Below are 14,431 nucleotides of genomic sequence, written 5' to 3' on the forward strand. Positions count from 1 at the left end.
TGATTATTCTTATTTGTAAACAAGTCACAAAAGCAGAATCATGAAATTATGATGAATTGCAACAAAATCAATGTTGCCCTCTCATATATAGAAATTTAATTTTCAGATCAGCAGAACAGCTTTAACAAGCAAAAATAAAGTATGATGATTTAACCTAAATTGACCACCAGGTGTCTCTCTAACACAATAACAATCACTGAAAACTGATCACACAGTATGTGGGCGTAATAAAAGATATGAGATTTTTTTTAAAAAGCTGCCTTGGGTCACACACACACACACACAGAAACACACACTCACACACAGAAACACACACTCGAGTGATCAGAAAGAAGCAAGAGGAGCAATCAAGGAGTCAGTAGATTAAAGAGAATTGAAGATTACGGTTTAATATAAAAAGTGTGTGAGAGATCAGCAAGTCTGCTCTACCAGATTAAATGCATGTGCACAGACACACTCGCTCACGCATATACGTGCGTACGCATACACAGTTTTCATCCATGAGGGATTCAGGAATTGTGCAAAAAGAAAACCTTCCATTCCCTGTCCTAACAGTTGAATCCTGTGTAAGATTGTTACTGGCCTGGACAGTAGGAACTAATCTGGAATCTGCTAACTACTGGTACTACACAACAAAGAATCAAAACCTTTTACATTTTCAAATACATATTTTCTTTACAACATAATGCCACAGCAGTGTACCCGCCTGTCTCTTTTCACATCACTATACTTATAATTAATCCATACATCCATTATCTTTACATGCTTGTACCATTTTGGGTCACGGGGGTCGCCGGTGCCCATGTCCAGCAATCACTGTGCGAGGGGCAGGGTACACCCTGGACAGGTCTCCAGTCCATCACAGGGCCACATAGAGACAAACAAGACAAACAAACCATTCACTCTCTCACTCACACCTAGGGACAATTTAGAGTTACCAATCAGCCTAACATGCATGTTTTTGGTCTGTGGGAAACCAGAGTACCTGGAGAAAACCCATGCATGCACGGAGAGAACATGCAAACTCCACCCAGAAAGGTCCCTGGACCGGGGTTTGAACCAAGGACCTGCTCGCTGAGAGGCAGCAGCTCTACCAGTTGCGCCATCGTGCTGCCCTACTTATAATTAATGACATGTTTAATTTAAAAATACCAGTCATTAAATTAAAACTGTCCATCGACTTGCATGGCAAACTTTTCAACTAAGGTCCAAGCAAAAACCTTGTAGAAGCATTGACCTTGATTTGTGACCATGAACTTAGCGCTGGTGTAATGAAAAGATTACATGGCAAGTGTGTAGTGGTAGTACCAATGTGTATCAAATTTTGTTAAATTATCTTGAGCGGTTTAGAAGTTATGACCCAGAGAAACCAAGGCTTTGTATAACATTTGACTTTGATTTGTGACCTTGACCTTGGACCTCGTGATGAAAAATGTACGACACTCCAACCAGTGAGGATGCAAATATGTCTCAAGGTTCATTAAATTACCTTGAAAACACAAGAGAAAGTTTATGTACATATGTACGTACGAACTAAGACAATACTGTAATACTTTAAATTCGACGGCCCTAGGAAAAGGTTTAAAAAAAAAATGATCAGCACATACGCAAGCACACAGGCAGTTACATGAATGCCCACCTTTCATGGTGGCAGGTGATAAATGTGCACTGCAAGGCCCAAAATGATGCTGAAATTAGGGAAACTGTGCTCAGTGTTTCATGCTCCTCAACCATCAGAAAGCAGACAGCTATAAGGACTTGAGAAAAATTCAGATTTAACTAGCTTCACTGGGAGACAGGATGTCTTAAGATGGAGACACTGGTGAGGGCAAAATGGCTTTATTAGCTTTATTATTCCCAGCTGAAGAAGAAAGAGTTCAAATACAGTAACAACATTATAATCACTGGGTGGTAAAAGGAAAGATTAGTGGGGAAGGAGAAAGGAATGAAGCAAAAAGAGTGTAATAAATAGTGGAGTTAACAGAAAAGCTAAGAAACAGAGGAGCAGAAATGAAGAATGAAAGAGGTTAAAATAAATTGAGTGGTTGGTGAAGAAAGACGAAACCACTGATAAATACTGCCATGTTGGAGAGGGAGACTGAGACAATGTTCTCTGCTGCTGAGAGCTCAGTTAACCGCAGACAGAGACAGTGGGTCAGCAACCTGGTGCCAGAGCATTTAAACACGCAAAACACACACAGAACGCACACTTACAGAGAACACACACAGGCTCTGCTCTATGAGAGGATCCATCTAAAAGCTAGTCGAAGCTTAGATTCCTGACTGTAATCAGATTTTAGCCTAAAAACAAAAACTGTGTCACCATAAGAACATAAAAAATACTAGAAGAAAACTGAAACAAGATCTCTCTCCCACAAATAGACAAAACACATTCTTAATTGGAATCATGTAGCTTCACTTCAACACAACTCTTTCAGAGATTCCACTTTTTTCATTTGTTTGTGTCTATGCATCATGGCACCGCCGGCTGCACAAATCCAAATAAATTAAAAGCATTCAAGAGGGAAAAGTAGAGATTATGTAGAAATCTTGACAATTAGAGAACTAACAATTTCACATTGTGGCACACCAAATGCTGTAAATATCTTCAATGGTAAACAAGGGGAACGTAATATGGAGTACCTTTTGACACCAATGCCAAATTATTGCACAGGGTAAAATGAGACCCTCGTGTCAAGAGACAAGATGAGACAAGGTTCCAGCTTGACGGGTCAAAGAGATATTTCCCTAAATTAATATCCCCATGCTGGATCTACTTAATCTCTGAACGGTTATGTCCCATAGGACTTTGATAGCTATAATTATTCTTTATTTAAGAAGCCTGATCTTGATATAGGAGCTCTGGCCAATAACAGACATTTATCTAATTTCCAATTAAACCAAAAAAAATATTGAGAAAATTATTAAAATTTATTTTGTGAGCCTCCTCCTTGAATCACCAACTTATTGTGGTGGAGGAGTTTGTCCACCTGAAAGATCCTAGGAACTATGCTGTTGCCCCTGGTCCCAAGGCAGATTGGTGACAGGCCAAAGAGTGTTTCCAACAACTTACATAGACAAATAAAAAACAAGAAACTCTGTGTCCCTTGCCCGGGTTACATGGGTTAAGTGGCACGTGGGTTACTGGGGCCCCACCCTGGAGCCAGGCCTGGGGGAGGGGCTTGCCGGCAAGCACCTGGTCACTGGGTCTCTACCCATGGGGCCCGATCGGGCACAGCCTGAATGAGCAACATGGGTTTGCCTTCCCGTGGGCCCAACACCTGCAGGAGAGCCATATGAGTAGAATGCATGATGTCATGGGCAGTAGCCAAAGGTTGGGGCCTTGGCGTTCTGACCCTGGCTTACCAAAGCTGGCTCTTGGGACATGGAACGTAACCTCTCTGGCAGTGAAGGAGCCTGAGCTTGTGTGTGAGGTTGAGAGGTACAGATTAGATATAATTGGGCTCACCTCAATGCACAGCATGGGTTCCAGAACCAATCTCCTTGAGAAGGGTTGGATCTTATTCCACTCTGGAGTTGCTCATGGTGAGAGGCGCCGAGCTGGTGTGGGTCTACTTTTAGCCACCCGACTTGGTGCATGTGTGTTGTAGTTTTCCCCAGTAGATGAGAGGGTAGCTTTCCTGCACCTTCAGCTGGGGGGGGACGGGCTATGACGGTTGTTTGTGCCTGTGTGCCAAATGGCAGTTCAGAGTATTCGGCCTTCTTGGAGTCTTTGGCGGGAGCGCTGGAAGGTGCTCCAGCTGGGGACTCCTTTATTCTGCTGGGGGACTTCTATGCCCATGTGGGTAATGAGAGTGTGACCTGGAGGAGCAAGATTGGGAGGAGCAGCCTCTCTGATCTGAACCCGATCAGTTTTCAGTAGTTGGAATTCTGTGCTAGCCTAATCTAAAAAAGTTCAAACTGGTCCTCTGGACATTCAAAAAACAAAACAAAAAAAAAAAGTAGAAACGTTTAGTCTTTCATCCGAAAGACTTCTTCAGTCTGAGGCGCTGTATTCAGCTCAGTCTTATAAATAGAACCTTCTCGTGGTGGATCAACCAGTTTGCTGCTGACAGCCAAAACTAGCTGCTCACATGATCAAGGAGGACCATCAGCCTAACGATGCATCGTTAGCACCCTGATGGCTGTTTGCTATTCACATGGGGATGGGCGATACTAGCAATGACAGCATTGTAAGAGGTGGACAGTTGAACACAGAGGCCTCTGCCCCCGTTTAATGATGGACGGTTTCTTTTCACAAAGATGACCACCTTTACTCCTCTCTCAAACCATCGTTCCTCTCTGTCCAGGATGTGAACATCTTCATCCCTGAAAGAGTGACCGCTGGCCTGGAGATGAGTGTAGACCGCAGAATCCTGACCTGATGATGTTGATCTTCTGTGCTGGGCCATCCTTTTGGCCAGTGGCTGTTTAGTTTCCCCGATGCAAGACTGATCACAGCCCTCCTGACACTGAACAGCATACACAATATTACTCTTGTTTATGCCGGAGGACTGGATCATTGGGATGAACCAGTCTTTGCCGTAATGCATTTTGGGGTTTGAAAGCCACTGGGACATTGTGTTTAGAAAATAAACGTCTCGGTTTCTCTGAAACTCCCACAACATATGGAATGACCACTGGTCTGGGTTCTTCCTTTTCACCTGATGGCTGACTGGAGTCCTGTTTGGGTTTCTTTTCTGCTTTCAAGAAGGCCCAGTTAGGATATCCACATTTCTCTAGAGCCTGTCTTGTGAGATATTTCTCCATCTGCCTGGCTCCTGAGTTAGTGGGGACGCTGTCTGCTCTGTGATACAGAGTCCTGATGACTCCTAACTTGTGCTCCAAAGGGTGATGGGAGTCAAACTGCAAATACTGGTCTGTGTGGGTGGGTTTGCGGTACACCTCGGTTTGCAAATGTCCTCTATCAGAGACTGAGACCTCACAGTCCAAGAAAGCCAACTTGCCATTTTTTTACATCTTCTTTAGTGAACTTGATGGATTTATCCACAGAGTTGATGTGGTCAGTAAAATGTTGGACTTCCTGAGATTTAATTTTAACCCAGGTGTCGTCGACATACCTGAACCAATGACTTGGTAGTGTCCCTGAAAAGGACATCAAGGCTCTCTTTTCTACCTCCTCCATGTACAGGTTGGCCACAATAGGAGAAACTGGAGACCCCATAGCACACCCATGTTTTTGCCTATAATATTGCTCCCCATATGTAAAGTAGGTTGACTGCAGGCACAGTTTCAAGAGTTGACACAGTTGTTCTATAGAAAGCATGGTCCCTTCTGCTCAGAGTGGTGTCTGATTTTAATGTTAAACTGATCACCTCTACTGCATCATCAACAGGAATGCACGTAAAGCGTGATATGACATCAAATGAGACCATTGTTTCATCAGTCTCCGTGATGACATCCCTCACCTTATCCACAAAGTCCATGGTGTTTGTCAAGTGAGGTTGTTTGGAATGAAATCGGCTCTTCCATGGACACCCAAATGTGACAGATTTGTGCTCTACACTATGATTAAAGCGGCGTACAATATTATATAAAAGTAATCATAACAGCATTGTATTCATGCACAAGGTGATTATTGTATTCTATATTGCATCCTGTGATTAGGGTAAAGTAAAATGAAAATGTATAGGGATTCATGTGGTGTTCTGAAAGAGAGGGGACAGCAAGTTGAGGGAGCTGATGTCTGGGGGGGCCGAACAGCATTCCAGAGAGATGCTGTATTTACTTTGGAAGGCTGCAGGCTGCCCTCAGCAGAACAGTGTGTAAATACCTTGTAGCATTACTTGTAGAAACCAAGCAATGCAGCTCTCCTTTATCATAAAAGGAAACGGGCTGTAGGAAAGATCGTATGTCAGTGACTTGTGAACCGAGAAACAGAGCAGTAACAACTTGATGCCTTAAAAGGGCACAATGACAAACTACATCCAATCACCGATCAGATCAAACTAGAGAAGGGAAAAAGAGGGTTTGACCAGCAAACCCAAAAGTCAATAAAAACCAAGCCCAGTAGAGAAACGGGGCTGAACGGGACCGTGATAGTCCAAAGAGAAGGATGTGTGGCTGCTTCCCCAGGGGCTAAACAGAGGAACTTGGAACAGCTCATAAGAGGATTTTTATTCAAAGATAGGAATACCTTTTGTTCAGCCGGGCTGACTCCAGACCAGATTCCTCAGGATCAGGACTGCTTTTTGGGGTTAAAGGAGATTTTCTTCCAGGGCTCTGGAAGAGAGATTATTGTGCCATTTTCCAAAAGTCTTCGGGCAAAAATGGTGAGCGACTCCTACCCATTGTCCAACTACTAAATTTATATGAAACAAGTGTTTCTAAATTAAGAGGTAGTGTCAGGGCAAGAGAGTGTTGTTCTGCTTCCAGCATTCTTGAGAAGTCACTGCATAAACTGTGTGCTGTCAAGGTGGTTTGTAACAGGTTTGGCTAAACTTGGTTGGTTAGTGAGACAGACTTAGAGGTTTGAGGGGTTTTAACCTGCCTTGGGGCTCCAAGCGCACATCAGTCCACTGTGTAGGAACAGGCTGTTCTATAATAACAACTCAAGAGTTAGGAGACAGGATTCTCCAACCTGGCTCATCGGAGTCAGAGGAGCCACGCCTTGTAGACACAATAGGACCCTGAATGTCACACAAAACCCATAAGACAGTCTCTGGAACCAGGCATGAATTCTCTGTCATTAGAATTATTGGAATGATCAAATGTAATCAATTATAATTCAATTCAATTCAAAAATACTTTATTAATCCCAGAGGGAAATTAAATGTTGTTGTAACTCATCATCCTGGTTTCATTAATGAGTTGTTATAGATGCTGATGGCTGTGGGCAGGAAGGATCTCTTGTAGCGGTCTGTCCTACAACGGATTTGAAGAAACCTCTGACTGAAGACACTTTGTTGTTGTATGACAGTCTGATGAAGAGGATGCTGAGGGTTGTCTATAATGTTCTTCATTTTATGAAGAATCTTTCTTTGAACAATCATCTCCAAAGGTTCCAGAGGAGTCCCCAGAACTGAGCCAGCCTTCTTTATGAGCTTGTTGATTTTTTTAAGTCACTTGCTCTGGTGCTGCTCCCCCAGCAGATAATGGAAGAAGAGATAGCGCTCTCTACAATGTGCTGATAACGCTGTACCCCTGCAAATCCTTGATTAAAGCAAAGCATAAAATTTAAAATTTTGGACTATCATTTCTACACTTCAGGTTCAAAAAGTTGGAAGAGCTTGGTTCAAATTCATCAAGAAAAGGAAGTTTTTAAAGGTTTCGCAGCTTGGATCAAACAACACCCTGGAATCTTGTGCCTAGATTCTAAAGCTACCAGATCGGTAACAATTGCAGTTCTACAATAGGAGATGAGCGGCCTAAAAATGCCAGTTTCCCCTTAATTAACATCCTAACCCCGACTACTACGTTGGACGAGTCTAGGGGTGAGATAAGGGTGTGGCTCGCAGCTGATGGTTGTGAACAGTCTAGGTGAATCACTTCCAATACAGCCTTAAGTAGAATTAATCTAACGTCATTTTGGGTAAAGCTCAAGTGCTAGATTGGTCCGATATACCCCTTAGAGGAGAGGCTGCAGTGGGATTTTGCCATAGCTCATGTGGTAATCTCACTGGTTAGACGAGTGTTCTGTATGTGGTGTTCTGAGCTGCCAACTAAAGGGATGAGTACAGACACCAGATATTTGGAAACACTGTAAGTGACCGAGTTAATCATGCTAACAATTGGTCTTAAAGGTACACCTTGTTTGTGGATTTTAGGTAAACCATACAGATTAGGTGTGGCCTCCCCTGGGTACAGTCTGTGATACAGAATACGGTCAATAGCCTTGTCCTACTCCAAATTTTTCAGGCAATCTATTAACTTATTCTTGCAACCACTTCCTGGATCTCTTTTCAGAGGTTCATAAGTGGTTAAGTCACTAAGGAGTGTCATAAATTTCTCATGATAGTCTTTCTGGTTCAAAATCACTGTGCACCTTCCTTTGTCTGCTGAGAGAATGATGATGTTTTTGTCCTTGCTAAGAGTGGTGATTGCATCCCTCTCCTCTCTACTGATGTTGGAAGGTGGTGGTTTGGTATTGCTGAAGCAGGCTGAAACTTTGATTCTGAGCTGTTCTGCATCACACTCTTTAATTTTGTTGTTGTGGGTGGCAGATTCTGTGGCTGTAATCATCTCCACCAGAGGAATTCTTCTTGGTGCAACCGCAAAGTTCAGTCCTCTGGCAAGAATATCTGTCTCTGGCTGGGTGAGCTGTCTGTCAGATAAATTCTTCACCCACTTTTCTGTCTCCCTGGCATGTAACTGTTTACTGGAGTGTTGGCTTACACTGAATGTGTTGTTATTGGAATTGTGATGGTGTTGATGAGTTATCAGTAAATTAGTCTTGTTTTGTTGTTGAGTCTTGGACTGGACATGCTGTGCTAAGCGTGCCTGATCTGTACAGTCCATCACTTGCTCAAGTGTGGTCTGATCTATGCACGTTGTTAGTTTTTGTTTGGGATGGGGATGGACATACAAACCGGATTCCAAAAAAGTTGGGACACTAAACAAATTGTGAATAAAAACTGAATGCAATGATGTGGTGATGGCAAATGTCAATATTGTATTCGTAATATAACATATATGACAGATCAAAAGTTTAATCTGAGTAAATGTAACATTATAAAGGAAAAATATGTTGACTCAAAATTTCACAGTGTCAACAAATCCCCAAAAAGTTGGGACAAGTAGCAATTAGTGGCTGAACAGCTGGAAGACCAATTAACACTAAATAGGTCAATTGACAACATGATTGGGTATAAAAAGAGCTTCTCAGAGTGTCAGTGTCTCTCAGAAGCCAAGATGGTAAGAGGATCACCAATTCCACCATTGTTGCGCAGAAAGATAGTGCAGCAATACAAGAATGGTGTTACCCAGCGTAAAATAGCAAAGACTTTTGAGTTATCATGATCAACCGTGCATAACATCAAAAGATTCAGAGAATCTGGAACAATCGCTGTGCGTAAGGGTCAAGACCGTAAAACTCTACTGGATGCTCGTGATCTCCGGGCCCTTAAATGTCACTGCACCTCAAACAGGAATGCCACTGTCAAGGAAATAACAAGATGGGCTCAGGAATACTTCCAGAAAGCATCGTCAGTGAACACAATCCACCGTGCCATCCGCCGTTGCCAACTGAAACTCTACAGTGCAAAGAGGAAGCCATTTCTAAACAAGCTCCACAAGCTCAGACTTTTGCAGTGGGCCAAGGGTCATTTAAAATGGAGTGTGGCAAAATGGAAGACTGTTCGTGGTCAGATGAGTCACGATTTGAAGTTTTTTATGGAACACTGGGACGCCATGTCATCCGGACCAGAGAGGACAAGGATAGACAAAGTTGTTATCAATGCTCCATTCAGAAGCCTGCATCCCTGATGGTATGGGGTTGCATGAGCGCTTGTGGCATGGGCAGCTTGCATGTCTGGAAAGGCACCATTAATGCAGAGAACTATGTTCAGGTTCTAGAACAACATGTGCTCCCATCTAGATGTCATCTCTTTCAGGGAAGACCCTGCATTTTTCAACACGATAATGCCAGACCACATTCTGCAGCAATCACAACATCATAGCTACGTAGGAGAAGGATCCGGGTATTGAAATGGCCAGCCTGCAGTCCAGATCTTTCACCTATCGAGAACATTTGGCGCATCATAAAGAGGAAGGTGTGACAAAGAAGGCCCAAGATGATTGAACAGTTAGAGGCCTGTATTAGGCATGAATGGGAGAACATTCCTATTTCTAAACTTGAGAAACTGGTCTCCTCTGTCCCCAGACGTCTGCTGAGTGTTGTAAGAAGAAGGGGGATGCCACACAGTGGTAAAAATGGACTTGTCCCAACTTTTTTGGGATTTGGTGACGCCAAGAAATTTGGAAACAACAGATTTTTCCCTTAAAATGATATATTCTCACAGTTTAAACTTTTGCTCTGTGATTTGTGTTCTATTCTGAATAAAATATTAGATGTTGGCACCTCCACATCATTGCATTCAGTTTTTATTCACAATTTGTTTAGTGTCCCAACTTTTTTGGAATCCGGTTTGTATATTGTTATCAGTTATGAGTTAAGCTCATAAGATAGGCATTTATTATGCAAATAACCTCATTGTGTGGGCACCACCTCTCTTGGAGAGGAAAAATCAGTCTCTATTTAAATCCAAATTAATGTAAACTGAAACGTGATTTATTTTCTCGTGTTTAATGGACATCAAATCAGTTAATACACACAGATATGCCAAAATAATCACAAATTCAGTTGATTTTATTTATTTAATTATAAAAATAATAATTTATGATATATGTGATGAAGATTATGCATAACAAAAGTTAAATAAATAAATAGCTTTGCATTAAAGGTCTAATTGATTATTCAAATCAGTGAAACTTAAAAGGCAGATTTTGGACTGGTTGCTGTTTTGTGAAGTGGCTAAAAATTGTGTCTAAGGTGAGCAGTAGTTTGTCTGAAAAGATTATTGTGACGGTAACCAGAAAGGCACTAAAAATTTCTGTCCTACCAAGAGCTCTCCCCCGACTAGTTTTAAACAATAACCCTCCTGAAAGCAGACAAAAGACTCTAATTTTTTTTAAAAGTAACTCCCTTTTGTTAGGAGAGGACATAAAATGTTTGCTTCAGTTAAACATAGTCCATTGTGTGTCATGCTTTTGCCCCTCACAGCCTGTCATGTTTGTGTTTATTTCCTGCCAAGCTCTGTCTGTTCCTGTCACTCATTCTCACCCAGCAATCAAGCTCATGCTCTACACCTGTTCTCCACCCTACTTAAGCTCCCTGCATTCACTCAGTCAGTGCCAGATTCTCGAACCTTTCACAAGCAGTAGAAATCCAGCATACCTGACCTTGTCTCTTGCCACGACTCCTTGCCTGTTTTTGACTCCTCGCCTTGCCTGAACCCTCTTGGATTTTGTCTGCCTATCTGTCCATGGTTTCTGACTCTGTGCCTTCCCCTTTTGACCACGTCTTTTGGATCACGACTCAGCCCTGTTCTCACTTCTCCATTTCCCTATTCTAGACTTAAGTCCTTTAATCTGCTCCGCTGCAGCAACCTGCTCTACTGGAGGGACATCACCGACTGCAGTGTGACTACTGACTCTGCTGCAACATCAAGACAGAAGGTTAGTGCAGACACCAACATTCAACTACACGTCCAGAACTTAGTCAAAGCCACTAACTCTTCTGTCTTGACAGATTGGACCCAGACCTCCACCAGAGTTTTTCCTGTTCACAATAAAATTTGTTAAACTGCTCTTGGGCTTCTTGTTGTTGCTGATCAAAAACCCAGATCTTGTCAGTGTGGGGGGAAAAAACACAAATATAATTAACACTCACAAGTCACAGATAGTATGCTGCACATACACAAGTGGTAGGTATGCACTGCCTGTTTAAGTGTTTTAACAGTGTTTATTAAATTCCAAAAGGTGTTTCCAAGTATGCAAAATATAATCCTATAGGCTTTCCATACTTCCACTTCTGTAACTAATGTCTTTGTGTGCACTGGATCCTGTTGGCATGATAGTTTGCTTCAAATACATGTACAGCCCTTTAGATAGCTAGATTTATTAAACTTTATAGCTCTGAATCAGATGTCACTGTTTAACTAGAACTACTAAGCAAGCTTTGAACATGATGCAGTCTTTAACAGCTGCACTGAGTGTTGGTCTGCATGGCTGTTAAAGAATTCATGATGTTCACAACTTCATAGTTCTAGCTCAACCGTGACATCTGATCCAGAACTGTTAAGATTAGTCAATTTTATGAATTACTGCAGAAGCTTCGTCTTGAAAATTCAAATTACTCACCAGGCGTTTGTGTTCCTAGCAGTCAGGAATTTAAATCAACTGCCTGCTAAATCGCAATTTCAAAACAAGGTTTTAGCAGGAATCCGAAAAACTGACAGAAACAAACATCTGTGAACACAACCTTAATAATAATAATAATAATCTATTTCTATAGCACCTTCCAACAACGCCTTGCATTGACCAAGGTACTTTACAAGATAAAACAAGATTAAAAACAGGACACAATAAATCAGTGCAAATTAAAAACACAGCCAGAATAAAAGATGGTAAAAGAGATCAAATAACTAAATACTAAAATACAAATAGTTAAACATTAAAAGCCCTTTTAAATAAGTATGTTTTCAGTTTGGCTTTGAACAGAACCAGATCAGAAATGGCACGCAGCTCATAGGGAAGAGTATTCCACGCTGTTGGACCTGCAACAGAAAAGGACCAGTCACCCCAGTGTTTGCACTTTGAGCGTGGCACCTCCAGCAGATTTTGACCAGCAGACCGTACAGCTCTGCTGGGCTGGTGGACTTTCAAAAGTTCTGAAATATAGGGTGGTGCAAGGCCATTTAAAGCTTTAAAAACAAACAGTAGCAGCTTGAACTGTATCCTAAACTGAACCGGGAGCCAGTGCAAAGAAGAAAGGACAGGAGTGATGTGTTCATATTTACGTGTGTTAGTCAACAAGCGAGCAACAGAGATTTGTACAAGCTGTAAACGGGAGATAGAAGATTGATTAATACCGACATATAAGGCGTTACAGTAATCAAGCCTAGAGCTCACAAAGGCATGGATGGCCTTCTCCAGATCACTACGGCTAAGGAGTGATTTTACTTTAGAAAGCAGACGGAGCTGAAAGAATCTGGTTTTCACAACAGAACTGATCTGTTTATCTAACTTTAAGTTACAGTCAAGCTCCACTCCTAGATTTTTTACCACCTGGTTGGCGTGGGGGAGCGGAAGTCCTAGACTGGGAGAGATGTTGCATGAATTACTGGAAGCACCAAATAAAATCCATTCAGTTTTATTGTTATTTAGGTGGAGAAAATTCTGAAACAGCCAGTGCTTAATGTCGTTTAAGCAGCTGGCAACAGAGTTTAAACTGAGTGAGGAACTGGGAGTGACCGGCAGATAGATTTGTAGATCTGCATACAGATGAAAAGACAGATTATGGCGTGCAATGATGGGTCCTAACGGTAGCATGTAAAGTGAGAAGAGAACAGGCCCCAGAATGGATCCCTGCGGTACGCCAGGTCAGAGACTGAAGAAGAGGACAGATCACCTATCATAACAGAGAAAGTTCTGACTGTTAAATAGGACTTAAACCACTCGAGCACAACTCCCTGAAGTCCAACCTGCTGAGCCAAACAAGTGATTAGGACCTGATGGTCTACAGTATCAAAAGCGGCTGAGAGGTCCAACATCACCAGCAGAACAGGTTTTTTGGCATCAAGGGACAAAAGAATGTCATTCTGTATTTTGAGTAGTGCAGATTCAGTGCTATGACGGGGTCTGAAGCAAGATTGAAATTTTTCAAACAAGTTGTTGTGTTCTAAAAAAGATTCCAACTGAATGAAAACAACCTTTTCCAGAACTTTGGATAAAAATGATAAGTGTGAAATTGGCCTAAAATTAGAACAACCTTGTACCTTGCACGTCTATGTCCTTGGTAATAATTATATTTAAACATTTCTTTTGTTTTTGTACCTGTTGGTAGAAAGGGTGCAGTCAATGGCTGGTGGCTTGGTCTTGGGGATGGAGTAAAGAGGATAGCGGTCACCGTGTCGAATCATCACCTGGACGGACAGCAGCTTGTAGTCAGCAGGACTGTGACCTGGCAAAAGAGCGCATACAAGTGCCCTGATGAAATTTCATTTAGATTGAAACAACTTTAGTTGTATGTTTAAATTTGTAATTGAAGCTCCAGTGATAAAGCTGGTATTAATTCTAAACTGGTTTTAGATTTTTTAAAAATTGTTAAATAGTTAACTGATTTTCCCCTCACCTAAAGCCAGAGAAGCACTTTAAAACCGCATCATTGCATCATGTAAGGAGAGTAGCGCATGCCGCATATTATACCCCCGTCAACAAACTGTTATACAGTAATCTAATAGCAATGGCCCAGACAAGACCTTATTTTAATTTTGAGCTTGATTTGTGATCTTTACCTTAGAGCTGGGGTGTGGAAACATATACATGGAAAACTAGTGATGATATAAATATGTAATATGTTAATATGCATGTTATGTAGTACACCATCCATCCATTTTCTTCCGCTTATCCAGGGTCGGGTCGCGGGGGTAGCAGCCTAAGTAGCACAGACTTCCCTCTCCCCAGCCACTTGGGCCAGCTCTTCCGGGGGAATCCCGAGGCGTTCCCAGGACAGCCGAGAAACACTCCCTCCAGCGTGTCCTGGGTCTTCCTCTGGGCCTCCTCCTGGTGGGATGTGTCCGGAACACCTCACCAGGGAGGCGTCCAGGAGGCATCCTAAACAGATGCCCAAGCCACCTCAACTGGCTCCTCTCGACATGGAGAAGCAGCAGCTCTACTCAGAGTCCCTCCC

At 42.2% G+C, this 14,431-nt stretch overlaps 1 protein-coding gene across 1 annotated transcript in view; it reads right to left on the reverse strand.

Moving 5' to 3' along the window:
* pxylp1 (2-phosphoxylose phosphatase 1) overlaps positions 1 to 13,702 on the reverse strand; it is a gene marked incomplete at its 5' end in the record, with an annotated part of 30,755 nt that extends 17,053 nt beyond the window's left edge. The window contains 1 exon segment of the mRNA XM_037678008.1: positions 13,576 to 13,702. Within this exon segment, the coding sequence (XP_037533936.1) occupies positions 13,576 to 13,702 (127 nt within the window).
* Between the last annotated feature and the right edge of the window lie 729 nt (positions 13,703 to 14,431).

This window comes from Nematolebias whitei, chromosome 6 (genome assembly GCF_014905685.2).
Source record: "Nematolebias whitei isolate Nwh7 chromosome 6, NemWhi1, whole genome shotgun sequence".
Taxonomy (NCBI): Eukaryota; Metazoa; Chordata; class Actinopteri; order Cyprinodontiformes; family Rivulidae; genus Nematolebias; species Nematolebias whitei.